Source organism: Anser anser (genome assembly GCF_964211835.1).
Source record: "Anser anser genome assembly, chromosome: 8".
Taxonomy (NCBI): Eukaryota; Metazoa; Chordata; class Aves; order Anseriformes; family Anatidae; genus Anser; species Anser anser.
Genome location: NC_139728.1, coordinates 2,489,940 through 2,516,358, shown reverse-complemented (window position 1 = coordinate 2,516,358; position 26,419 = coordinate 2,489,940). Strand labels below are relative to the sequence as shown.

At 37.0% G+C, this 26,419-nt stretch overlaps 2 protein-coding genes across 2 annotated transcripts in view; one reads left to right on the top strand and one right to left on the bottom strand.

The window, feature by feature from the left end:
- PLPPR5 (phospholipid phosphatase related 5) overlaps nucleotides 1-14,255 on the top strand; it is a 113,133-nt gene extending 98,878 nt beyond the window's left edge. Inside the window, exon 9 of the mRNA XM_083846421.1 lies at nucleotides 10,481-14,255. Within this exon, the coding sequence (XP_083702547.1) occupies nucleotides 10,481-10,507 (27 nt within the window). The 3' untranslated portion in view covers nucleotides 10,508-14,255. The remainder of the gene's footprint in view (nucleotides 1-10,480) is intronic.
- Nucleotides 1,645-26,419, bottom strand: part of SNX7 (sorting nexin 7) — a gene marked incomplete at its 5' end in the record, with an annotated part of 28,536 nt that continues 3,761 nt past the window's right edge. The window contains 8 exons of the mRNA XM_083846410.1: nucleotides 1,645-2,051; nucleotides 7,956-8,108; nucleotides 14,704-14,790; nucleotides 18,290-18,489; nucleotides 20,101-20,302; nucleotides 21,288-21,452; nucleotides 21,869-21,979; nucleotides 23,845-24,027. Coding sequence (XP_083702536.1) covers nucleotides 1,971-2,051; nucleotides 7,956-8,108; nucleotides 14,704-14,790; nucleotides 18,290-18,489; nucleotides 20,101-20,302; nucleotides 21,288-21,452; nucleotides 21,869-21,979; nucleotides 23,845-24,027 — 1,182 coding nt within the window. The 3' untranslated portion in view covers nucleotides 1,645-1,970. The remainder of the gene's footprint in view (nucleotides 2,052-7,955; nucleotides 8,109-14,703; nucleotides 14,791-18,289; nucleotides 18,490-20,100; nucleotides 20,303-21,287; nucleotides 21,453-21,868; nucleotides 21,980-23,844; nucleotides 24,028-26,419) is intronic.

Genomic DNA, 26,419 nt, shown 5'->3' with positions numbered 1-26,419 from the left:
TGCAAATTAATGCTCACTGAGGAAAAGCCAATTCTCCTATAAATACACACTGATGGAAATTAAATTATTTAGTAACCTTCAGAATAGCACATAATGTTATGAAATAGCAGCTTAGCATTCACTGGTACTTTAAAAAATAAATCAGGAATAGGAAAGAATGAGGGAAAAAAATCAAAGCATAATTATGGCAATGTGGACATTTCTGGTGTGCCTGCATTTTGACCACTGGTTGCAGCAGAATGAGAAAATACAGAGGAAAGCAGCAACGATGAGCGCAGATACGAAATGGCTTTTGTAGAAGCCATACTCAACGTGGTAAATCCTAAAAAGTTAGATGGAAGAAAAAAAAAAAGGAAAGGCATTTACTGCTATTAGGCACATTGATAGAAGCTCTGACATTAAAAAAATAATAATAATCACATCAAGGATATGCTGGAGAAAGAGCACGGCACTGCCATGCAGTTCTTCCATGCCTCCTGTGAGCACCCGCTGCCAGCACAGCTGGACAGGGCACCCCGCGGCACGGCCACACTCCATCCTGATGCTGACTTGCCTCTGGTTTGTACAGCTGGCAAGCTCCTGCGAGTTTTCCAGTCTGGGAGAGATGTGAGCTTCCTCTAGGATTTCACAAGCATCTTTCTTGCTATAATATTATAGCTCAAAGAGATTGATCTGAATTTTCATTAACGCTTCATGGGGTAGCATGAGACCAGTCTTCCCTGTAAAAAGTAAGGCCTGCTAAAAAGGCTGTACTTGTAATCTAGATTTCTTAAGATCGAAGGCACAAAATGACTCCTCAGCTGGATGTCCAGCTTGGACAGGTTCACAGCCACCCAAGAGCAGCTGAGTGCTGAACAACTGCAGTCGTTGGCTGAATGACAAAAGCAGGATCACAGATTATCACCAAAACCAGGTGAAGGCTGGCACCGTGCTGTGTCACAAGGCCAGAGCCATGGTGAGGCTGGCACTCATTCATCTCAAACTCAGACTTAGGCTTGCTCACACCGTAACTGCCAGGGAGAACAACTACAGGAGTTAGAAGTGCAGACTGACAGACCCAGCACAATAGACTGGAATACATAATGACTGGAATACTTCAATGCATATTGCACTAGTGAATCATTTTGATGCAAAACTCTCTTTTCCTTTTTTTTCTCTTTCACTTCCATACCAGCCATCCAAAGAGGGAAGAAGTTGAGCATTATAGGCAGGTCAGCCGCGGGAGTAAAAGGCTATCGATCAGCCTCGATCTGGCAAACTCCAAAGTTCTTGGGTTGGCAGGATCAGTGCTTTGACAAACATATCAGTGTAGAAATAGTCTGCTTCATGAACTATCATTTTTTTCTTTATCTTTTTAAAAAGGTCAAATGAGATGCTTAATAGACAAGTAAATGCTGCAAACTGAAAACTGAATTAACAGGACTTTAAAGCAGTATTAATCTCACAGAACAGGTTCAGCATCTTCCCATGCCACTTTGCCATGGGGTGACTAGAACAATCTATGAAAATAATCCTAAATTGCTCCTTGAAGACTACACTATGTAATTTTACAAATATAGGCAATTACTCAACAAAGAGAATATAACAAGTGCTCTAAAATACCAAAATACTTCTTAAAGACTAGAATGGAGAATGAAGACAGCCTTTTCTTATTAAACTTTTTATTAAAATCGAGCTATTTTTTACATATTTAAAATACTTTATATCCAAGTTATGCAATATGTATGAAAACAATTGTATGCAAACACTTGCATAAAAATATGTAAAATCACAACTAAGCAATATAAAGCAATATATAGCATGTTCCAAAATGTATTTCAGGACTAGAATACCTGAGTTTTCAATAAGCTGGTTTCCTGCGTTTCACTGATTTTAACAGTTACATTTAACAATATATCTGATCTCATATAAAGCACTTCTTTGGTTGGGAGAAACTGCATGGAAAGGTAGAGATCAAGCAGAGATAGTACTCAAGGCCTGTCTTCAGAATCTTCTTCCCCATGACAATCCACTGTTTGAGATGCTAAGAAGGACTCCCATGTAGCAAGGCACTTAAAAAAGAACACAGATACATATTAATATAGCAGACAGATTTCTGTAGAACTGGTAGCCAAGGAGAAAAAGAAGAAAAAAAAAATAGAATACATATGCATTGTCACAAGCTGTTTCTGTGGGACTACGGTAAAAGCAAAATATGGTTTCCTAGGCAGCTCAGTGATATGCAAAATGTTAGCCAACATGCTGAGTGAGCTGTAAAGGTCACTTTTCCATAATGACAAGCACACAGTGTGAGCATCGTAATTGTATGTGTTATCACGGGAGATGCTAACATTAATTATGCCCTTCTTTAATCTCTCCCTTTAGTTACAGGCAAAGATCTCCTCCGAACAGAAAGCACAGTCAGGCACAGTTCCTTCATAATCTCTATGGATTCCTGTAGTATACTCAATATTCTTTCCAAGTTAAATTAAAACATTTTTTCTAAACACACAGATAATTCCTTTTTCCCCTGAGTAATGAGAAAGAAATGGGACCAGAAAGGCAGAAGGCTGGGGGGAGACTGTCATCTTTACAACAAATGTTTCTCTCCTAATGGAAAAATGTATTCATAACTGTATAAGCTATTGTTTTGATTTGAAGCACCAGCACTGTAGTCAGTAAAAGTAAAAAAACAAACAAACAAACAAGAAAGCTATATGACTTTGGTTCAGTTTGGTTTAAATTAGTGTTGGCATCTTGGCAAACCTATATAAATCATAGAGTATTATTGAGAATCGTGGCAAGCCTATCACTAGGTAACCCATGGCTTGCTGATGTTTCTTACCAAAGTACCAGGTTTCTGCCATTTCAAGTCTGGCAACAAACAGTGCAGCTAAACTTATGCAATAATTTTACATTGAACAGTCTTTTGTTGTTGAATGACATTTTTTTCTGAACCACAGCTTAATTTATACCATGTAACTTCATGTCTTGCCATTCTGTAATTTCAGTAATGTGAATTAAAATATATATATATATATATATATATCATATATACTGGCTGGAATATAAAAATGGCTATCTATTATCTCTGCAACACTGATCCAAAATGCATGTCTTAAAATGCAGTCACACTATGTTGCTTACCCGGATAAATATAATCTACTGAAGCCTTTCCAGACAAAGATGCAGAGCATTTTTTCAGGTATACAAGTCACTTTGTTTTTATTTATCCTAATTTATGTAACCAAAACATATTTTCCAAAATGTAAGAGCAATGCTCTTTTCACTGGCAGACATCACAGTGCTGCTACAGCTGACAAGTTTTATAATTAACCATACCAAGACAAAACTAGGTCTCTGTGCCTTAGGCTCAAGCTTTTTATATTGTGAAGCATGAACTGCATAAATGACATTTTGTTAGTGATGTATACTTCAGCATTATTACAGTATGATTTTACTTGGTTCTCCTGTGAGGGTAAAAATGGAGATCTAAACAGAGGATCAGCCAGCTTTCACAAAGGAGACAGAAAGGGAAAAAAAAAAAAAAAAAGAAAGAAAAACAAATGCAGGAAATGAAATGTGCTTGCATAGGATTGAAATTCATAATCCAATTACTTGTAAAAGCTGCACAGAAGACATAACAAAACCTAAATATACAAAATGAAACAGCAAGTGCTTAAATAAGGCTACTTTACCTAAAATATTCTGACTATTACTGCAGGTCACACGTCTGTTCTGCAACACCATTTTTAGAAATAGCAGCGAGAGGTTTCCATATACTACAATTGCATATCTTACTAAAAAGGAGATATAAAAATAGAACATGTAGTAGGGATGATAACAGAAGCAATGTGTCACATGCCATGTGTTTCTGTTCCAGTTCCCTAATTTTCCATGGTTGAAACCTTAAAAATACCCTTTATGATAACATTTCCTAGAGAAGAATCTGAAAACGTAGTCTTCCATACGTGAGAGAGACAAAAATCACTTTCACAGTGTCTGGGTGCAAGGAAACAAAAACTAGAGTCAATAGAAATAGAAAAATGCTGATTCCTAGTATAATAAATAAATAAACACAAAAAACAACAAAACAAAACAAAACCAAACAAAAACACACAAACAAAAAAAACAGAACAACAAAGCCTTCATAAAAGTATGTATAAGAAACTTTTATGGTTGAAATGACTGAGGGTTCAAAGATGGACCCAGGCTTTGAAACGGCATTCACAGAGACAAACTGGCTCAGCCATGTGGGAGCTTTTGAAAATCACATGAAGTTTGTTAACTAAATTCCTGGGTAGGGAATTCCTAAATTCCTACAGTAGGATGTGATCAACATGCATAAGCAGCTGACTTTGGTACACAACCAAATGACTAGTTAAATGCATCACAACAGAGGCCTCCAGGGTAAACAACAAATCTCATCTATTTTTCTACAGCTTATACTAGACAGATACATATAGGCTTTGGAGTTAGAGGGAAGTTACTCGAATGGGGAAGGAGTATTGTTTTGACCTAATGAATCTATTGGATCAATTTATGCCTGCATGACAATGTAGGTCACAGGAACTAGCCAAATTAGGTCTGGAACAGTTTAGAAAATCAAGAAATTTATATTTCTGGAAAACAGTAAGCTGTGTCAATGCCGATAAGAATCTCACTACCCTATCAAAGATAAGTTTAGCTTTATATCAGATTAATCTGCAAAGGTTTAAACAGGATTAGTTTGACATGGCAAAAACAAAATTAGAGGCTATACATTAAAAGAAGGTGCATCCTTGCACAAGGAAAAACATGTTATTTCAATGCCAAAATAAATTAAATATCATTCTACATTATGAAAAAAAAAAAACCACAACCCACAATCTTCCTGCGTTTACTAGAGTACTTTATAAGCAATGGAAAACCAAACTCTGGTATATTTGCTAGATTTACAAGATCTGACTGGTATTTGGATTGTGCTGCAAAACCTACCCACTTGTTCAGATGTGTTGTTTTTTTTTTTTTTCTGAATAGAATATGTTAACAAAGTTATTTTCTGAGAAAATTAAATGTGTGTTTTTTTTTTTTTTATGTAAATATCCTGAAGACTACGGTAAACATGAGGGAAAAAAAAAAGGAAAAATGTAGTAAATGTTTAATCACTATTGCTCTTTGAAGCCAAAGTTCAGCATTCCTGGTTGCCTGGATTGTTGGCTAGTATGAACCAGGAAGACTTCAGACACCCTAGCTAAATAACAACAGCAACTACTCCTTTGTATCTTGTTTTGGTTTTAGTAATGCTTTATCCTCAGGGAGCTGCAGAATATCTATACCTAACTTAGTGCAAAGACTCGCGGTGACAAGCAGCTTTCTCAGCTCTATGCTCCACCCTGTGGACAGTTTGTGATTTCAACCATTCAGAAGATGGCATCTCTTCTGAACTGAGCTGTGCTGCTTCAGACAGTTGTGTCATACCTGAGGCATGGGAAAAAGCAGTAAAATAAATGGTACTGCATTAACACATACTTCATTCAAGAACTATTCTCTGTAAGGCAAACAAAATGATGCTGTTTTCTTCAGAAACTGGAGTAAAGTCCTTACTTCCTTTTTAACTTAAAACCTTTTCATATTATTTCAGAAAATCCTCCCTGTTTTAGCAATGCACTTACAGTCGTTTTTAATATAGTATGTTACTGGCTTTAAGTCTTGAATATAGAGAGACTAAAATATTTTTCAACTCTTTTCTGGAAGAAAAGGACAGGCAGTAAAGAACTTCGTGAACTCTTGAGACCAACTACAGGAATTCTAAGTGATTGGTCAGTCGTGGTAACACTGGGTACCAAATGGCATCATATTCAAATGTATTATAAGACATCTTGCACATTATCCCAGGAAGGACATCATTCTCATGGGTCTACATAAGAGCACCTATACATTTGGAACACTGGGCATTAATTAGTGCCTTCGTTACTGAAGCATTGAAAGACAGAAGGAGATTGGTGATACCACAGCTGTAGAAACAAAGGAAAGATTCTTACTCAAAAGATTGTGTTTCAGGTAGGATTTTGTTTTTTATGGAAAGCATAAAAACTGTATTCTGATGCTAAGGATTATGAGAATCCCTTCCTGAGGTTTTACTTCTAAACAGGGAAAGCAGATGCTAGTGTTTCTTTTTCTGCTGTTTTCAGGAGTGCAACACCTATAGTTTGTAATAGAAGAGCTTCTGACTGTAATCACTTCTCCAATAATTAACCATTGTTAGTAACCACAGGTCTCCAAAAAAACCACGCACACGTTAGATTTAAACTCCCAAACTGAGTATTAATTTTACAGAAATCTCTTGAATGTCAGTATTAAAATAAAATGTTTCTGTTAAAAACAACAACAACAAAATGATAAGCACTCACATTTCAAACAAGTTAGCATAATGTTTACTATTATTAAAACCAATGCAGCAAGATAAGGTATTTTTTTCTAAATTCTAGATCTATCAACACATAACAGCAAAAATATTTTATGCAGATTTCAATATGTAAGAAAAGCACCAACAAAGAATAATGTTTCAATATAAACCAACTTGTCCAGTATTTCAGAGGCTATTTAAGAAAACCACTAGTAGTTACAAAAATACTTGAACCATTTTTTGCAGTTTGTGACTTAACGATAGTAATTTCATGTATAGTATGAGATTTGGCATTCTGAATTAAAATTCTAATTCAGAAAAAAGCAGTTTTAGACAGGAAAAAGATAAAATGAATTATTTTTGTGTTTTAATTTAGCTAATCATTCATGAACAAAACATTCCAGTATATTTAGCATTGATTTAACATACATATTCATGATATAGAAGCCAGAGATCAGCAGCAACTGAAGAAAATGTGAGAGGATGCCAAAAGTTTGCTGCCTGATTTCAGAAAATATTTTGATCTTTATATGTAACAACAGATTGTCAATGTCCGTGCATCTCACAGGCTGCATGCTAATTAATTAGACTTGATGATCATGAGCTCTGTCTTTTCAATTATGTTCTGACAAAATGATTTCTAAAATCAGGACACTGATTTTACACTGAAGCTAATAGTCAAGCCATAAAAAGTTCAGAATATGGGATTTGAAGTTACAGATATCAACATGTCTCTGTGAAGAATACTGATTTATGATTAAGAGATAGCTAACTGTACTCCTTTTTCCAATACAGAGAAGTTCTTTAAAAAAACTCGAGATATATGGGATATTTTCAAAATAAGCACTTCAATCAACATGTTTCCTATGAAGAAATTTCACAGAATGCTTAAGAGATTTTGTTAAATGTTTTGAAGTTCTGTTGCTTACTGTATATTACTTGGAATTCTTACCAATAATGTTAGCCATGGCATTTGAGTTTAAATTAAAATTTTATTTCAGCCATTTTTATTTCTTCCCAAAGTATTAAGTTTCAGTTATAAAAAGATTTAATTTAGTAACTGCATACATGTGTGTATCTTATAAAAATGTGTAATAAGCTTTTTGTACTGACCGCTCAAAATTGTATTGATACTCTTTACTGCAATAAATTCTGATTATTTCATGAACGACAATCCCTTAGAGAAATAACTTTCTGAATGTGCTGTTCGAAAAGGAATTACATTTAAATGTTTTCCTCATACAAAATCATTGTAAAATGTTGGGGCTTCTTCGTGCAGTTACGGCAAAAGGCTGAAAATATAGCAGCTGACATTGAATCCAAAAATATCTTCCAAATTCTTGTGGTTAGTAAAACAAGACTGCCCTCTGTCGATGATGAACTCAGGATCAACCACTTGGGCACAAATAAAATACATTTTACTTAAAACATGTCAAATTACGGATAACTGCCTCCCTCTGCCCACAAAAACTTATTCTGAAGTTAACACAAGTTCAAACTAAGATGCAAAATATCTTCTTTAGATACAGTGCATTGATTTCTCCACTGAAATAATTAATGAAAAAAATGCTATGAGAAAGGGTTTTACCTCTTCATAGTAATGGAGATTATTGTCAGCCATATTAGTGAATGCCGATCTCATATCACACTGCATATTTTGCTTCCACCTGTCCCAATCTGCTTTCAGAGCATTATTGGCACATTCTACTTTGTCTTCAAGTTTCCCAATCTCTTCTGAGAACTAAATATGAATTGTAAACATAGAAAAAAAAATTAGTAGAGTCATGATTTCAAATGTGATTGAAAACAAGTGATCATAGTGCAGTAAGATGAACAGAATTGCAGAACCAAGGTTGGTATTACAATTAGTACATCAGTTCCCAGGGATAAATTTTAAATTATGTTCTTAAGGAATAGCTCAGTACAATTTCTGAAATATTAATAGCAGAAATTCCAGATGGTAACTAAAGCGTTGCTGAAAATATTTTTATTGACTGCGAAGTTACAGACTGTGGCACCTCTTTACTTGCACTTGACAGTAATGCATTAAAAAAAGAAAACGTAAAAGGCTTTACTGGAGCAGAATCAACTATACAAATTAGATTTGGACAGAAAAACTGAGAAGACCCTGACAGAACCTTTGATGACCTCAGGGAAAATCAGAATGGGGGAATACAGCAGAAATCACACATACAAACTTTCTGATTTCTTGTCAACTTGCAATCTTTTATTGTGGAACTAACCTTTGTGTGACCATGTGAGGAAGGCAGAAATACAGAAGTAAAGAAAGAAATTAAAACAGAGGACTTCTGCAGAGCAGGAACTCTTTCACAGGGATCCAGGATCAAAAACCTTGAGGGCAGCTACTATGCAGACGTTATTTTCCTCTAATTGCTGGAGATGCCCAAAGTGAATTTCAGCTAATGGGAATCAGTAAGTAGATAGAGGGCCCCTCTTTAATGAGTCTTCTAGTCCTCTCAGTAATTTTGTACCTATTGTCATTTGTTAATCAGCTCTGTTGGTTCTGGCTGGCACCCAATTGCAGAATGAAGTAAATCTTCTGCAGCTACAGCACGATTCAGTGCCTTGGGACTGCACAGAGACTCTCTGTGACAAGTCAGGCATAAATGCCACCAATAACCAACAGCAATCAGGAAAAGCTGATCTCCTTACACTGTTTCTATTGCAACTCAGGTACCATACATCTTCCTCTTCTTTCTTGTACTCTGCTATCAGGCAAATTGTTTTTTCCTCATATAACAACTCTGTAAAGTTGGATAGCTCCTCATCAGTGCTGCAGAGCTGGTGCTGTCATTGATATTAACTTGCAAATCTTTTACAGGATTTTCAGGGGATGCTTAGGCTATTCACAGAATGCAGGAATATCAAACTTCAGAGCAGGATATGGAAAGGTACAATCTGCAGCCTCCAGCTTAAGCCATGCACGAAGGGCACCATTCCAGTGCCACAGCTGGCAGTGCCGCAGCCATCAGAAATAAACTAAGCAACACTGTCTGAAACAGTGACAGAACCTCAGTCCAATCCTTAAAATTTATGGAGGTATCAAGGAAGGATGACAGCTCATAAATGTTTCTTGTGTGTCCTTGAAGCCAAGAAGAGACACATATGCTTTAACCAAGTAACTCACGCTTGTGTACATTTCCACTATGCAATGCCCAGCAGAAATCCTGTTCACACTCCATATAGTCAGCATAAAATTGTCACCAAGATCACTCTGAAGTCAGTCAGTTTGTACAACCTTCTGGGAATCCACTGTTTGGGATCTACTGACTGCTGACTCTGGGCCACACTATAACAAGAGGTACTGCTTCTGCCAAAAACAACCCTTCCAAGAACATTAGCAAGAACGAAAGGTCAAGTGAAAAGATAAAATATTTAATTTCCAAACCACAGATGCAAATTCAAAGGTTGACAAAGTGGAATCCTTCACCTCTCAAAGTAGCCACAGAATCTTTAGCTGGGAAAAATGAAAGGAATTTCATCTGAATGGATTTTTTTCCACATTCCACAATACAGAGATGAATAAACATTTTTAATTGGCCTTTATTTCTAGACTGATTTTACTTGCCACACTTTTAGATTCACAAAATACTGGATATTATTCAAGAACAAAATGAAAAAAATATTATTTCTACTTTACTGAAAAACCCAAGTTCAATTATCTAGACAGATTAGTAATCAAACTACTAATTTAATCAATTCATCAACTACCAACAGTGTATTTGATATGAAAAGGTTAATCCAAAGTTTAAATGTGGAAGAATTACCTCTAAAGACATTACACACAACTGGATTAGGTATCTTGGGCATGTCCCAAGTTAATTGCCTTTCCTTCTAACACTATAAAAACGAATGCACATAGAATACTGAAAATAGTGAATATTTGTAGATGATTTAGAGTAAGAAGGGGAGTTGAATCAATTTTTCTGCTTTTGCAAGAAAAAAAAAGTTCTTATTTGAAAATGAGCTAGACTACATGCTTAAAGAAATTCTCTGATTTCTAAGTCCTGGCAGCAGCATCCTCCCCTTATCTTGTTCTTTATATCTTTAAGACATTTATTTTACAGTTTGTTTTTGTCTTGCCTTTTCCAGGAACTTCGAATTTCTTCCACGGTGTAGCCATGATGTGATGTGGACAGGCAGACTGTTCTACATCCCCACCTGGATACGCAGTTTAAACATCACCCTCTAAAGCCCCAAAGAAACTGTATGTTGTATCAAGGCAAGGGTTGGACCTAGGGTCTAAAGACAGCATTATGCCACACTTCTTCATCTTGACTAGAAAGGTTTAAGATCTACTTTTCCACAGCTGATAAGAAATATAAATACCATCTTCTTCAGCTGACATGAGAGCAGAAATCAAAGAATGCCCTGGTCTCTGAACTAACACATCCACCTAGTGTATTCCTGATTTATGAGGTGTACATTGTTACGATTTATCCTACCAATTAAATGTGGTCCTGAATCCATTTTCTTACATTGATCTCACTGAGGCAGCTAGTGCGATAAATTAAATCTTACATCAGTGGTTCCTGCAGGACAGCACGATGTTCAACAGACGTCACACAGCTGGCCAGAAGCTAGACACTGCCAGGGCAGAGCACTACTGGACATGAACAGGGCAACTTGTAGCCAAAGGAACTTGGCCCAAAAGCCGAACTACCCGGTAAGTGACACAACACTTTACAGTATCTCACTATGCAAAACAGCATGACTTTTTATCTACTACGTGCATTAATCCTACAGCTTGGTAGTACTAACCCTGTTCAGCCTGGAGTTAAAATATCTGTTCAGAACGTGATATATTCAGCATTGCTTTTCTTCATTTCAAGCCTGAATACTAGAATCGTAAGTCAGCATTTAATGCCTATCTGGTGCCTGTCTGAATGACTGCCTTCTTCACTGCCTAAATTTTGGAGTGGAAGGCCAATGTTTGGCTTTTTAAAAGCACTACAAGCAGCTGGTTCTAAAAGCCTGGTGGGAAAAGCGCGGCTCCAAAACGTCTTTTTTTCCAACCAATGGACCTGACATCTCATGAGGTTTAATTCGTGATTCCAGCCTGTTTCAGCGGCACTGACCTTGGGAATGTTTTGCATTCTCCTGTTGTATAACCATCCGTTTGTTAAATCATTTAATGTTTGCTGTGACCAATGCTAAAGATCTCACAGCCTTTTATCATCTCTAATGACAGTCTAAGGTTCCTTATCTATGGTGGAAATGTACTTCAGATAAGATTAGAATTCATGCCACTCATTGTCAGCAGAATTTCTGGCTACTAGATTGCACTGACAAGTTCAATCTGACGTCTGTGAGATCATTAGAAGCTACATAAGGTATGCCTAGGAATAGAAATGTGCAAATAAAGCCAAACTCAGCATTTGGCACCAATTCCAATAATAGTACTTCTGTTTTCAGACTTTTTTTTCCAATCTCCTATCATTCTGAAATCAGTCAGGTTACAAATGTTAGCAAAATAGTTCAAGATGTAATAAAAATTAAAACATAGTAAAAGCAGATGCAGAAAACAGTTAAAAGTTACCTGAACAGTTAAAAATAGCAGTACACCACTCTCCGTGGCCAAACTATCATTAATACAAAAAGCCTTCAACTTCTAATTAAGAAAAAAGTCTTCAGGATATAGCCACCACTCAATTACAGAGGACAGGATTTTATGATTAGACTAACAGATATTTGTCTTGCTGCTCTCTTGAGTCTGCAAGGAGAATTGAGGTCTCAGCAACAGCATTTTTTGAAATAATCAAGAAACAGAGAGGCTGGAAAGATAAAGCAAAGATCTGAACACCTAAGTAATCATGTGATCTACAGGCTTTTACCAGAGCTGTAACAAGGAAATTCAGAAACAGTGAAAAAAAGACCAGGTTTACTGGAAGCGAGGACAAACATCTCCTTATGGAGCAAAACACGGTCAATATCAGATCAACATGGTATGATCAATACAATGCTAAAGGAAAAATTATTCCTTTCTGTCTGTAACAGCTGAAGAAAACGGAGTGCATGCACCTTGTCTGAGGACTCCATGAGATTATACCAGAAGTACTTTCTGAAAAGGCCATGTCCTGCCAGGCAATGTCCCTTCCCTACGGTGAACAGCAGTAAGACCAGCTGCTAAAGAAGTTGTATGAAATTGCCACTCATCACTGAGTCACTCTGTGCAAATGCAGTCGTTTTTAGCAAGTTGCCAACAAACCATACAAATGGGAAGTACTGATAAAAGGGATGCAATGTTGAAAAGTTGATCTAACTAGCTGTGTACAAATAACTTAAGCGGTGACCTGTAACACTCCTTTTTGCCCAAACAAATTCTTAATATATACTGTGCTTTCACATACAATGCAACTAATAGACCTGTCTATGATACAGCCACTGTGAGACCTCACTTAGCAATTAATTGTCCAGTGCACAGACAGATATATCTTATAGATAGGCTGAGACTAGAAACATTTAAGTAAAGGTTTGCTGGAAGATGGTCTTTGCTTATTCCTATAAATGTGAAATTAGTGTTATATAACATGATAATTTATTTCCAAGAGAAACTGTATTTCAGTTACCTTTTATGTGACATTCCCTATAAACCTGGGGGAGCGAAGAGCAGATGTGGTTCTGGCAGCCAGTGATCTCTCTGACCCCTGCTGGCTGGTTCCTGGCTGCAGCGATGCCCCTGAACATCCCTGCTACCCTGGGCCAGGGAAACCGTGCGAGCCCCCACGCTCCCTCCCCCTCCACTCTCAGTGTTGCCCAGAGGCTGCCCCCTCCCCACCCTTCAGGTTTACAGATTTGGCCTGCATCCACCAGGCAGGACAGCCAGGAGACAAACCTGGGGCCCGGGCCCCATGGCTGGAGCATCTGGGGAGACACGGTGGGCTGGGCGAGGAGCAGGCAGCATGGAAATACGCTGGCCTTGCTGGTAGCTGCAGCTGGCAGAGGACCAAGACCTGTCCTCCATGCCCCAGCTCCCGGCGTGGGGGGCTCCTCTGCCTCCTCACATTTTGTAAGAGCTTTAAACTTTATCCCTAAACTAAGGACAGGAGAAGCAGCTGAGGAAGCAGAGAAACAAAAACAGATGAGAGAGCAAAAAGGCAGTAAAATTTAAGTAAACAGAATTTCTGCTTCAGGAGAAAAAATTAAAAAAAATAGATGTATTTACTGACTGTCCCACTGCAGTACACAGAGGCAAATTATGAAATACACTGTAGACATCACAGATTTAGATAGTGGTAATATATTCTTATTTATTCATTTAATTGACAAGAAATCAAATGAAAATATGCACTTCAGCTGCCAAAAACTACCTAAACAGCTCATCTTTACATGAAAGCTAATTACAACAACCCTAATAAAAAATGTCTGAAATGTCAAGGACTTTCTCCATCGATATACTAGAAAGTTGCAGTAATTATTATCTAGTCATTTTTCTATATTATTTACATGGTATAATGCTTGGTGTTAACACTGGGCTAAAAGGACATTATTTAGGCTGTAGAGCTCAACTATTAAAAATTTTAAAAAATGCCAGTTCCGCTCTCCACCATAGCTCTAAGCTGCGTAGGTGGTAACGGAGGAGTGCAGAAAAGGTGTCCCAGCATTGGTGCCAACATTGCACAAGAGTAGGCTGAGGCCAGATGTGAGCCAGTGGCAACAGTGGGCAGGCCAGCACTGAGGCCGTGCAAATTTATCCCAAAATTCCTTTAAGTCATCCCGCTGAACTTCACTGGTGGCTTTCAGCATGCCTGCTTCCATGAGTTACTACAGGTATGGTCTCACTGCACTAGAATGAAGATGTCCGACTGCTAGTAAAAAAAAAAAAATCCTAAAAAATAACCAAATAAGACAGAAACTTGAAGGAACAGGACTGAGAGCTTTTCATTTTAAATATGTCTAATGGCTTTGCTCATTCTACCTCCTTTTCCTCTCCTATGTCAACAGAGCAGCAGCTATGAGAGCACTGCAGCAAGTCTTACTTTCTCTTAACTCCCAATGGGGAAGTAAAGAGAAATGTTAAAAATAAACCACGGCACAGCCTGTATTGACAAAACATGATCCATGGATGCCCATTATAACCAGTCCTTTGCTACAGCTGCCTATCCACTGATGTGTTGCATGTTTCTCACGGTTGCCTCTGCCTAGCATGCACAGCTGCAAAGAACAAGCTTTTTCAGAGAAAGTATGGGACATACAGAGAGACCATACAGTTACAGAGTATGGCTTCACAGGACACGCTTTCTTCAGGGGATTCTTCTCTTGCAGTTAGAGTAAGGCGTAGAATATTTCAGCATTCTGTACAGAGACGTACTCACCAGATCCTTGTCTGCCTTTTTATTGGCTAAAGCATCAATTTTGGAATCGAGTTCGCTTTGAATGTGGTCTCTCCTTTTCAAAACACCCTTAAAATAAAAAATAAATAAATAAATAAGCAACTAAATAAATAAATAAAACGCACTAAATTTTAGCCATGTATTCAGAAAACCATCAAACAATTTGGAAATTTAATAAATTAAGATCACAGAATGAAACAATTCAAGAATTTTGGCATGATACAAGTACTTTCCTTTAAAAAAAATAAAATCGGGTAGTAAGGACTCATATTTCAATACCTACCTTTTATCTTGTGTGATTTTTCTAGAATCTTGGTAAATCCAAAAGCAATGCCACAAGACTCTGCCATACACGGTATCATTGCTAATTGTATGAGAAAAACTACACCAGCAGTTAACTTAGTAGTAACTCAACCTACAATATATTCGTTTTTAAAAAGCAACATGAGTTTGTGAAATCAAAAGTATCTTATTTGAGGAAAAGCTACAATACAAATTAGAATAAATGACTGAGAATGGTATACAAGGTATTACTGAAATTGTGACTTTAACCAATATTATTCTGCAAGCGCCAACTGTAGTTCAGTAAAATCAGATAAAATTATCATAAAAATAATAGACGCAATGACATTGATATGTGTGCCTATTTTCAGTATATGTAATTATTTCCTTCCCTAAAACTGTCTTACAGGTATTAGATTTTTAGCATAATGTCAAAAATAATTAGAAAGGGGAAGAAATGTTACTTGTTAGACTACAAAACAGCAATGGTGTAACAGATTAAATTTCCATTTCTGATGTTCATTTACTATGTGACCTTGAGCAAGTCTTATAAATTTCTCTTTGCCTTAGTTTTCTCATCTGTAAAAGCATACTCAGGTGTGCTTATCTCACAGAAATGTTACAAGGCATTAGTCATTTAAAAAAAATCATCAGAAGCAGGACATACATAATTGCAAATGTCAAAACCTCCTTTTACTTTGCATTGCTGCAACTGGTTTTACTGCTTCTTCTGCATATACAAAAAAGATTTTCAGTATTTACCTCTAGCATAGGGCATGTTGAAACAGCACAGGGCCTAAGCAACTCTACCTTTTCTATCTGTCTTATTTGACAGAGTTCTCTCTGATGTCTTGTCACTTTAACAAGCACGACATAAAAAATTAGTAGGTGAACTTTCAAATAATATTTCATGTTTCCTTTTGAACATATATTTACTAGAAAAATTTGGCAAACCTGACTTGGGACAACTCCAAGTACTACTTTAGCACTACATACTAATGCATAAATCTACCTTTCAATAGCTTAGAATATCTTCTGTTTCAATAAATATAGAAAATGTTTTGCTGTAAGCACAGAAGCAAAACAATTATGTCTAGAAAAGCTGTCCTTCATATTATAAGTGCTTTATCTTTTTTTTCTTTTGCCACTTTTAAAACTATTTTGTTGACTATATGCCAACTTTTATCACAAATATTTCTTAAGTTACAAGATAAAAACAATAATTTTAATAATAATGTGTTGCAACTATAGGCAAGTGCTGAATTCCAATGTCAAACAAAGGGACTGTGTTTTATATACATATCGTTATACTTTTGTAATTTGTATAATAATTAATACTACCCTGCCACAAAGCCATCAAATAATTGTATGTGGACCCATAACCAATTCAGAGCTGCAGTTTGTACCCTGAAGCACAGCAGGACAGTTACACTCTAGATTTGTTGTCTCCACTGTGAGGCAGTTAGAAAGGAGCCTGTCTAGATGTAAATATTTAACTATGAATTTATCTCTTTCCTCAGTTTAAGGCTGAACTCCCAACACCGGAAAATACAAGGACTAATCCATTGTTGTACTGACCACAACTTCTGCATGTTTGCACGTTATCTTCTTGCAGCAACACACAAAGGTGCCTGTGATGAGGTACCCTAGAAAGCAGGTTTTACTAGTGTGTGACTTCCTTCATTGTATTTTTAGTATGATTAGTAGTCCCCTCTCCGTACTGTGAGAGGGAAGTAAGTTGTAGGGAAAAAAAAAAACAAACATGGTGAATGAAAGGAAAAGAGCAGCAGTTTAAGAGGAATGAGCTAGTGGAGAAAGATTTTCCTTCGGACAGGACCTCATGGCAGCTTAATACTGCATTGCAAGTGTTGCATCAAGGCAATTACAACTAAGAAAAACAAGACAAAACAAAAACAAGCAAAAGAAAAAGGAAAAAAAAGAAACCAACAGTGAGTAACAGCAACTTGCAACACGTGCATTAAGAGCCAGGAAGTCATTCTGTGGTTTATGCAGACAAATCTCTCTGTGCTACACACAAAAGCAAGCACCTGTGAAAGGGTGAGCCAAACTGCAAACTAGAAGGCAGTGTCTCTTCAAAAACATGAGGGATGGGATGGCTCACAGCTAACAGACTTACAAGTTCTGAAAAATAAGATTGGAACTGGGGGAGGGGAGGAAATACTGCAATTTGCCGAGATAGTAATCTCTTCATACCTTTAAGCAAAGTAATGCCTATCTCCATCTGCCTGCATGTACATTTAAATACCGAGGCCTGTGAGATACAGGACATTTTGGATGGTCTCTCTTTTAGTGAAATTTGTTTTAAAGACAGTGGTCACTGTAGTGACCAGTGTAGTGACACAGTAGTTCTTAACCTTTCAGTTGCTAAGCCATATGGAGAAATGGGCAATGCTGTGCACCGTGCCAACAAAGGCCTATGCTGGCCAAGTTAACTTGGGTCTTGCTCTACACAAGACCCGTAGCACACTCAGCCCCTGCTCAGAAACCACTGCAGTATGAGCAGGACTACCAGCAGAGACACAAAAACAGATACTGCAGATTGCACTGGCATGGCAAATCCTAGACAAAGGCTTGTTTGTAGACATTTCTGCTTTCTGAAGGCAGCAGAGTGGGAATGATGACATGCTGAAGTCAGTTTTTGAATTATGTTGATTGTCAGGTCAGATTTTTTACATTCTCTCCAAGTGTAAGAAAAATACATATGTGAAGGGAACTGAGAGCATCAGCTTATGACAGACTAAAACTTGCTTATATAATGACACAGGGACTGGAAGTTCCCTGCTTTTCTAGAAAAAGAAAACATAATTTAGGAACATCTCCTAGAAAAGGAAAGAACCTCTCCAGTCCTCCCCCTCACAATCTGTTACTAGATGAGTCCATATTTCACCAGTGTCAGAAGAGGTCTTTCTAAACTGCTGTTCCTCGAGCCTTTCTGTGTTCCAGCCTCTCTGGTACAACACAGAGCTCTCTTCAGAGGGCAAAATCCAAACTCTTCTGCACTGCTACCAAGACTGGTTCCATGCCACACAAAACTATCAAGCCTTTCTCATCTGAAAGGGGTGCCTCTAGCCTGATTAACAAGGGAAACAGGACAAACTGGATTCTCTGCTAATGGACAGCGATCCTGTACGGTGCAGGTTTACTAACGGCAGTTAACAGTGACAGCAAAATCATTTTCATCAGTTACAAACGTTCTTCTAGAGTTTGTCAGTGGCCTAAGCCAAACTTCATATACTGTCATAAGCAATCCTTAAGGAAACCTTACCATCAGAATTTCACTGTAGAGAACATACTCATGTAAGATCGGTAACAGATTTTCTGAGAGCCCTGCCATTCGTTTCTCTGTAGCCTTGCAACACTTGTCAATGCAGCTCGCGACGCCTTTCAGGGAGTCTGCTATATCTTCTTCTGATGCTGACCAAAGTGTGTGGATGGGGCCGTATTCCTTCATTTCATTAAAATACTCTTAACAGGAACATATACACAGGTTAGTTGTTTGTTCACTAACAGGTGTCTAAGCGATACGAATTGCAACCTTGTATTTACTGTGAATACAGCAAGAAACTGGTACTAATGTTTAATATTTGCTTAGTATGTTCTAAAAGGTGCATACTGAAGTTCATTCCAGTTCTGCAGGTGTTACCTTCTTCAGAAACTTGCATTAATCTAAACAGATAGGTATCCTAAGAATTGCTTCTCTTATGTCTCTGAGTCAAGTGCTAATTCGTGGAAGAAGGAATAAGGTCCAGAACCTCACTGCTGTTTGGTAGTACTTAATTTGGCAAGGCTGGTTATGACCTGGAAGATGTTCATAGGAGGGTACTGAGAATACGTTTCCATTTATTGAAAACATAATTTTATCACAATTGAATTTATAATGAAGAAATGTCCAACAAAAGTTGCCAAACAGCTCTGTGCCATGAAGAAATCAATATTTACTTTGAGGTCACTTTGACAAAAAAACCCTCCATAGATAATGTAATTAAGACTCTCATGTTAGGCAATTACAAGCAGGAATATTTTCTGAATGTTCTGAATCACAGTTATCAACAGGTCACGTCCCCAGCAGTGCAGCCCTGCGCACTAGTGTTCTGCCTATTGCTATTTGGAAAATCTAGAAAGAAGATACATCCAGCAGCACTTGGGAACATGTCAAAATTCATAAGGTTTTCCAAGAAATATTTTGTCATTGGTGACTTGAACCTAAGAACCTCAGCCAGATATTGCCACTGGAATGAACTATAACAAAAGGAACCCTTTTCGGCAACATTTATTTTCCTTTTATAAGACCCCTCCAGCTTAGTGAGGACACACTGAGATGTGGTACTGCACACTAAAGCACAAGGTCTTGGTTACTACAGAACAAAGCGTAGCACTTCATATTATATTATATATACAATAACATCTCTCAAGTGCTGACCAGTAGAAATTGTAAACACACCCAGTATGTCAGGTCAAGCTCAGAAAGTTAATAATTTAGAGTTTCAAGTAGGTGTGCAAACTGCTGTTACTGATGAAAAACATAAGCTTAAGTCATCCTTCTCAAGAAAACTGTAACAGGCACAGATTCCCATGGCAGAAACTATGGCCAACAGCAAAGCTCTTAAAAATAATCTACTTGGTCAACACATAAAAAAAGGTGCAGAATGAAACTGAAGAAGACATTTAGAGATCTGGAATCTGTGCAGCATTATGCCAGGACAAGACAGGAATAAAAAACTGTAACTCTGCGTTCCATTAAAAGTACAAAACAAAAGGTCATGCAGATCTCCAATAACCACAATAAAATGACAGCCACACTTGTTATGTTTTCTTCTTTTTAAGCTCCTTACCGGGTAGGTCAATGAGATGTTAAAACTTTCCCTATTACCAAACTATTCAAGTTAACTTGAAGATCTGCCAGAACAATGACCATTATGAAAAGCACTGTATAAATACAAATCTCCCCTTTTTCCCTGCTTGCTGGAAAGAAGTATTTTGCTTGGCATAATGAAAATGAATGTACTGTTCACAACAAGTTGTTTTCCAGTATATTAATTTCTTAAATCCGTAAAAAGATATTTGTTTTCTACTTACCCCTTTCTTCCTTGTAGATTCTATGAGCTATTTTGTCCAGTACATTTATTTTCTGACTAAATGTTTCCATATAATCATTCATTTCTGTAAACATTTCAGGACGATTTTTAACTCCTCCTCTTACTGAGGATGCTACAGCTCTTACAGTCTGTCCCATTCTGCTCAGCAAACCAGGGCCCTGTTTCTTGTGTGAGGAGAGTTCCTAAAAACAGAACGTGCTGAGTTTACTTGCACATACATTTTTAAATTCTTTAAAAATAATATGTGGTTAAAAGCTTTCTTTTTTGTTTTAAAACAAAACTATATTCATAGACCTCTGGAGGAAAAAAAAAAAAGCAATTCAGATGTCTTTTTAGTGGATAAATCTCACTCTAAAATTATTAGACCAGTGTAAGAACCATAACCGTCACATGCATTTATTAACTAAGCCTTTCTGGACAAACATAAACATGCTGTGTGTCATGCTCTCACAAAGAATGATTAAAGATGGCAGAAAACCTTTACCCTTTCGTTCCTTAGAGTTGACTAGATTGCAATTTAGCCTTGTGAACAGGAAAGCAGAGGTAATGATTGCAGAAAGAAGTCATTGAGAAAAGCAAACCATGTTCCTACTGGAAGAAATAAGCCAGCTATTTTCTGTAACTATTTTTACATGTTGATAGAATAACCTTTGCTAAAGTTCAGAGGCAGGCTTTCTGAGTACAAAACTCTGATCTTCAAGTGGCAACATCTTGCAAAAATACCACAGGAAATTCAAAGGATATATTTTTCTTTTATGAGACCAATATAACTTAAAAAAAACAAACAAGCAGATGAAAAAGACAAGTGCCATGCCAAAACAATAATTCATTTAAATTACTGCTTTTCATATAATCTTTGAAGCTTATGTGTATTATAGAAAGCATGCAGAGTTGAAATATTGTGCCACAAAAATCCAGAACGCAGCAACAAAAACTGCTTTGGCAGGTACAGCAATATTTATGGCCACACGCAAGATTACCAAATGCACGGAAGAAAAGGTTATCTCGGGGGACGAATATTCCATAAATTCCACACCTTCTTCTGACACTTCTGTAACAAGCCGTGGGAGGATGCTATTGAATACTGAACTAGGGAGACTCCTGATACACTCTACTAACACAAGACGTGGTTTCATATAACTGTAGATAAAAATAAAGCCATTTTACCCAGGCTTGTGCAGTAAGAAAAATTTTGAAGTCTTCATTAAAAGTTAAAGTTGGATGATCAGCAATGCGGTTCAAAAATTTATGTAAAGCTTTTCTTCGAGTCTCAATGAATTCATCGCTAAATCGTTCCACCATTCCTTTCATTATGAATTTTTCAGGCAATGGCTAAAAAAATAAAGAAAAAAGTATATTGTATAACTTGCATAATATTAGGGATACTATAACAGTTCCTCTACTTACTGAAAACATAGATATAGCTTGTAAAATTCACCATGTAAAAACAAATTGCCACAAAACTATCACATTTAACAGTGGTATAAACTGGTACTTGTAGCTGATAGTATAGCAGGAATTAAGAAAGGGGAAATAAATTACTGCAAATTACTGCAAATGGCACAATTACAAACATAAGAAGTGAATTACAGAATTTTTAATTATCGCTTATATACATACATATAAAGCTACTAAAAGGTTAGTTTGATGTTCATGAGAGTTCAGAAACACAAGAAAGCCTTCAAGCAGCTCTGTTTAAAACTGGGGTCATCTTATAAATTAATAAAAATAAGTTTTAACAAACGAACAGGAATAATTAGTGTTGGATGTGCTTCTTCGAGTTTGCTCTTCAGCCAAAGGAAATCCTGATACCGTCTTCGAACTTCATATTCACAGGAGTCAAATTCACCACGAGATGTCTGAAAACCATGGAGATAAAAAACAGGACCAGAAAGTGAGAATACTGTGAAAAAAGAACAATATTGTTTTAGATTTTGAAGAAAACTGCATACCTGAACGGAATGCATGATTCTATTTTGCCCTTGCTATTTGCTTGCTCTTTTTTAATGCACGATGATCAATTTCTTAATGAAATAGAACACATGTAATTTTAGCAACAAATCAAAGTTCTACTTTAAAACAACAACATCAACAACAAAAGAAGTACTAAACAACAGAGTGACCTAAAATAATCACCCTAGCAGTGTTTTCAGAAGATTTCAATCATTACTGCGCCATTTCCCTTTTAACAATCATGGTTATGTTGATTGCTTTTAGGGCATTTCTTCTGAAGTGATTTGAAATCGATGAGTGAGGAGAGTCCATTTTTTTAGCATTCTGAAAAAAATAGAAATAGCTGACATACGTCCTTGGGGCCTGCTGATGCCAGTCAACAATCCCCACATTCAGAACGTGAAAACTTCAGCACATCACAAAAGTAACATTTCCTGTGCTGTTTAATGGATTCTGCTATTCCATCATCAATTCCAGTTCTGTAGCCCTTTGTCAGAGCTTGCCAACAAACCTTTAATGCTTATAAAAATGCTTATTACAGCATTGAAAAATTGTCAAACCATGAGATTTATTTTATCACCACTCTATCTTCTAGAATCAAGCTACAAAGAGCTCATGTTTTCATCAGAGTGATGCATGCTGTTTAGCATTTGTTGTTGCACGGAGATTTATAATGCAATGCAAGTAAATTCTAAAAAACTCAAAACACACTTTTGTAATCTAAACATTTTTGAGGACTGAATATATTTTTTTCAAGTTACGTGGGAGGAATGACATTACTTTATCATCAACAACCAGGATTCAAATTAAATGTGATAAGAAAGGATGGAAGAGATAAAAAAGCAAAAGCAATCTACCTTACAGCCCTTCCATACTTGCCTGCAGAAAAAATGTTCTTTTGTCTACAAAAGGATGCCTAAAATGAAAATTATTGCTAGCAACCTAATGAAGATAGCTCTCTTCCTACTCTTTAAATATTTTATGAGGAATTGATAACTTCTCTTATTTAAAGATGAATAATTCCCATTTGAAAATTTGGTTTTAAATGAATCTTTTAAAAAGAACTCAAAGTAAAATAAATTAACACAGTAATTCTCAAAACACAGCCTGCAGAATATTTGCTGGTAATCCCAAATGATCTCTCTGGTCTCACAACACTAACTTTCTTCCTTATTTCCAGTGGATAATTTGCATTCAGGACAGCTAAAAATACTCTATGTTGTTTCCTAATATTACTTTTTTTTCATTTGAGAATTGTGGCAGTTTCCCAGAAATCATATGCAACTGTTGATGGGAAACAAACTTCCCCATGGTAGTGAGCACTGCAATTACAAAAGAATGGAGCTGAAAGACTTTGTAGCAGCAAGTCTTTTCATGCAAAGCAAAAGACTGCTGGCCTGCAAGTGATCCAAAAGTCATATAATACATAGGCTAACATAGTGTCTTCAAACAAAATCAGTGTCTCTGCTGTTTCATATTCATGTCGAAGATCACAATAGAAAATATTTATTTCCATATAGAACTGAATTTGCCATTGAAGGAATACCAGCTGTTTTCTCAGTATAAAAAAATCTATGTACATACGTCTGTAGACTTTACTGATTTTTTTAGAAACTTCCACAATTTCATACAGTTTTAGTGGTCTATAACTCAAAGCAAAATCAGATTATGATTTCAACTTAGTAATATTCCACAGAATGGTTCAAAAGAAGAGTGAAAATACTACTACTGTTACCAGTGTAAGCCATTAAGGCCATGAATAGATGCTTACCTTTGTGATTACTCTGTATGTAATGAATGTTTCAATGGCTGTAATGTGGCTTTCAGGATCATCGACAGTAATGAAGAGGTCTCTTAATTCTGGTTCATCTTCAAATTTATACTGGTTTATCATAGATGAGGGGGATATTGTCATTGAAGGACTGAATGAGTTTGCTTCAGCCAATGATGTATCCTGCATATAAAACATGAGAACATTCATATTGAAACATATTTACGCATACACAAACATGTCTCAGATGCTATAATGGCAAATTTTTAAATAGATTGAGAAAACATAGGGCAGATGAAAGAATTATATGATATGTGGCAAATCTATTATCCTTTTCAGCATTCACTTCAGTAAGGATGTAAGAAATGAGACTTATTCTTTAACTGATGAAAGCAAAATGCTACCATTTGACAAGACCTTTATGCATAGCTAGAAAGAGAACTTGCCTGCGAATGCTAAAATTAGTTATGATTACAAGCACCCAGTATTTGTGTAGTATGATTACCAGCTTTATTATAATTGTTAGAAGCCAGTTACTCAGGACTCATCATGCTTCAATTCTCTCTAGTAAGCTGAACAGGGTGGATAAGAAATTATGATTTTAAAAAACAAGACAAAATCTAAATCAGAATTTTTATTGGAATTGGGTATCCCAGTTTGCATATATTTTAAAATAGAATTTCAAATGGGAAACTTTTACAGAGATGTAAATTTAATCTTTTTTAAAAAATGAATAAGTAAGAACGCAGTACAAAATTGCTGCTTAATTTATTAATTAAATTCACTAACTCAGAAAACAGCATAATAAATTAATAAATTATTAAAAATAAATGAGAGCAATTAAAATCAATAATCATATTGCAAATATCAGACATTTAATATAGCCTTTCTAATACATCCAATGCAATGAAGTATTTCAATTAATAACAAACTTCAGTATTCCCTGGTGTTTTTGTAAAGTTTCTCTTTTGAAAAACTTAAGGTTATATGCAAAACTGGATAAAAATGGCTATTTAAATCAGAATTTCTGAATGAGATCATCAGGCAAATGAGCAACCACCCTGCCTCGTGCCAGCCCACTGCTGTGACCAGCCAGGAGCCCCGTGCTGTGCTGCCATCCTACACAAGACTTCTGCGCTGCCCTTGGCACTGGGAGCTCGCTTGAGCTACCTTTCTATCAGCTTTATGCCACAGTAAAACCAATTGCTTGCTTGTCCAAGCCTGTGAATAAGCAACATAGAACAGCTTGGGTTGGGAGGGACCCTAAAGACCACCCAGTTCCAACGCCTTGCCCTGCGCAGGGATGCCACCCGCTAGACTGGATTCCCCTTGGCCCCATCCAGCCTGGCCTCGAACACCTCCAGGGATGGGGCATCCACAGCTTCTCTGGGCAGCCTGCTCATGAAATTGGCTGCCCTCTTGCAAGCAAGATAATCCCAGAGTGTTACAAAAAGGCCCTTTCTAGTGCCTCACTGGCTATGGAGCATGCAGAAAAGGGATGTTGCTGAAGAGAGAACCGGTGAAATGTCAGGAGTGGAAACGTGTGTGCCCATGCAAACTGGAGTCAGGTATTGCCTTGTGGGACTGAAGAGTGCAAGACTGGTGTCACTGAGGATGGAAAGATTTTCTCCTTTGGATTTAACCAAACCAAAGCTGCCTCTGGGATATGTTCTCCCCTCTCACTCTTTTCCAGTCTTAAACCTCATCGTACACTGCCAGCTCCCTCCTTTGGATTTTTCAATGTACTCTCACACATATGGAGTAGAAACTTCTATTGGGAACTATGCACTGAAAGCACTCCTGTACCAGATCTCCTCCCATCACATATGTACACTTCTTTGACCAGGGAAACAAAGCCAAGAAGAAAGTTTAAAGACAATGCTTTAAATATTATAGAGCTGCTTCCTTGTATGCCTGCCAGTCACGTTATGTATTTTACTCAGCCTGTTCCAACCCACGATTTCTGTACTGATGTAGCCTGCACTGCTGGCAGTGGTGGAGGATGAATAGAAAAGCTGTGTTTTCATGGCTCACCAGCGCTAGCTGCCCATGCTCCCCATGAGGAATGAAACTGCTTTCCAAACGTGATAGTTCAGGGCAGGCCATGTGATTCAAAGTGCTGAGACAATGGGAAATTCCCAGGGAAAGAAAAATGCATGTGAGCGTGTAAGGGACTTGGATGGCCATATACTTGAGGAATAATGATATTGCAAAGCCTAAATTGGATCAAGGCAAATGTGTTTCATATCTTCTAGTTTCCTATGGGTCATTACTATCTTAATATTTCCTTCCTCTTTCTAGGTTGCTACTAAAAGTTGTTCTATACAGGCAGGTTCCTGAAAGCATGCTTTTATATGAAAGGCCTAAAAAATACATAGCTTATGAAATAAAACACTGCCAGTAAAAATCCACAGAGTAAGCAGGACTTCTGGTTTGTTGTACTATGGTTACTGTGTCATCTGCACGTGAGTGAATGCATGTAAGGTTTAAACAAGTATCTGTTTCTCTATCATCATGATACTTCAGGTTTATTTCCAGCAGTTCTTGAAGTTTGCCTGACATGCCTGATGCCATC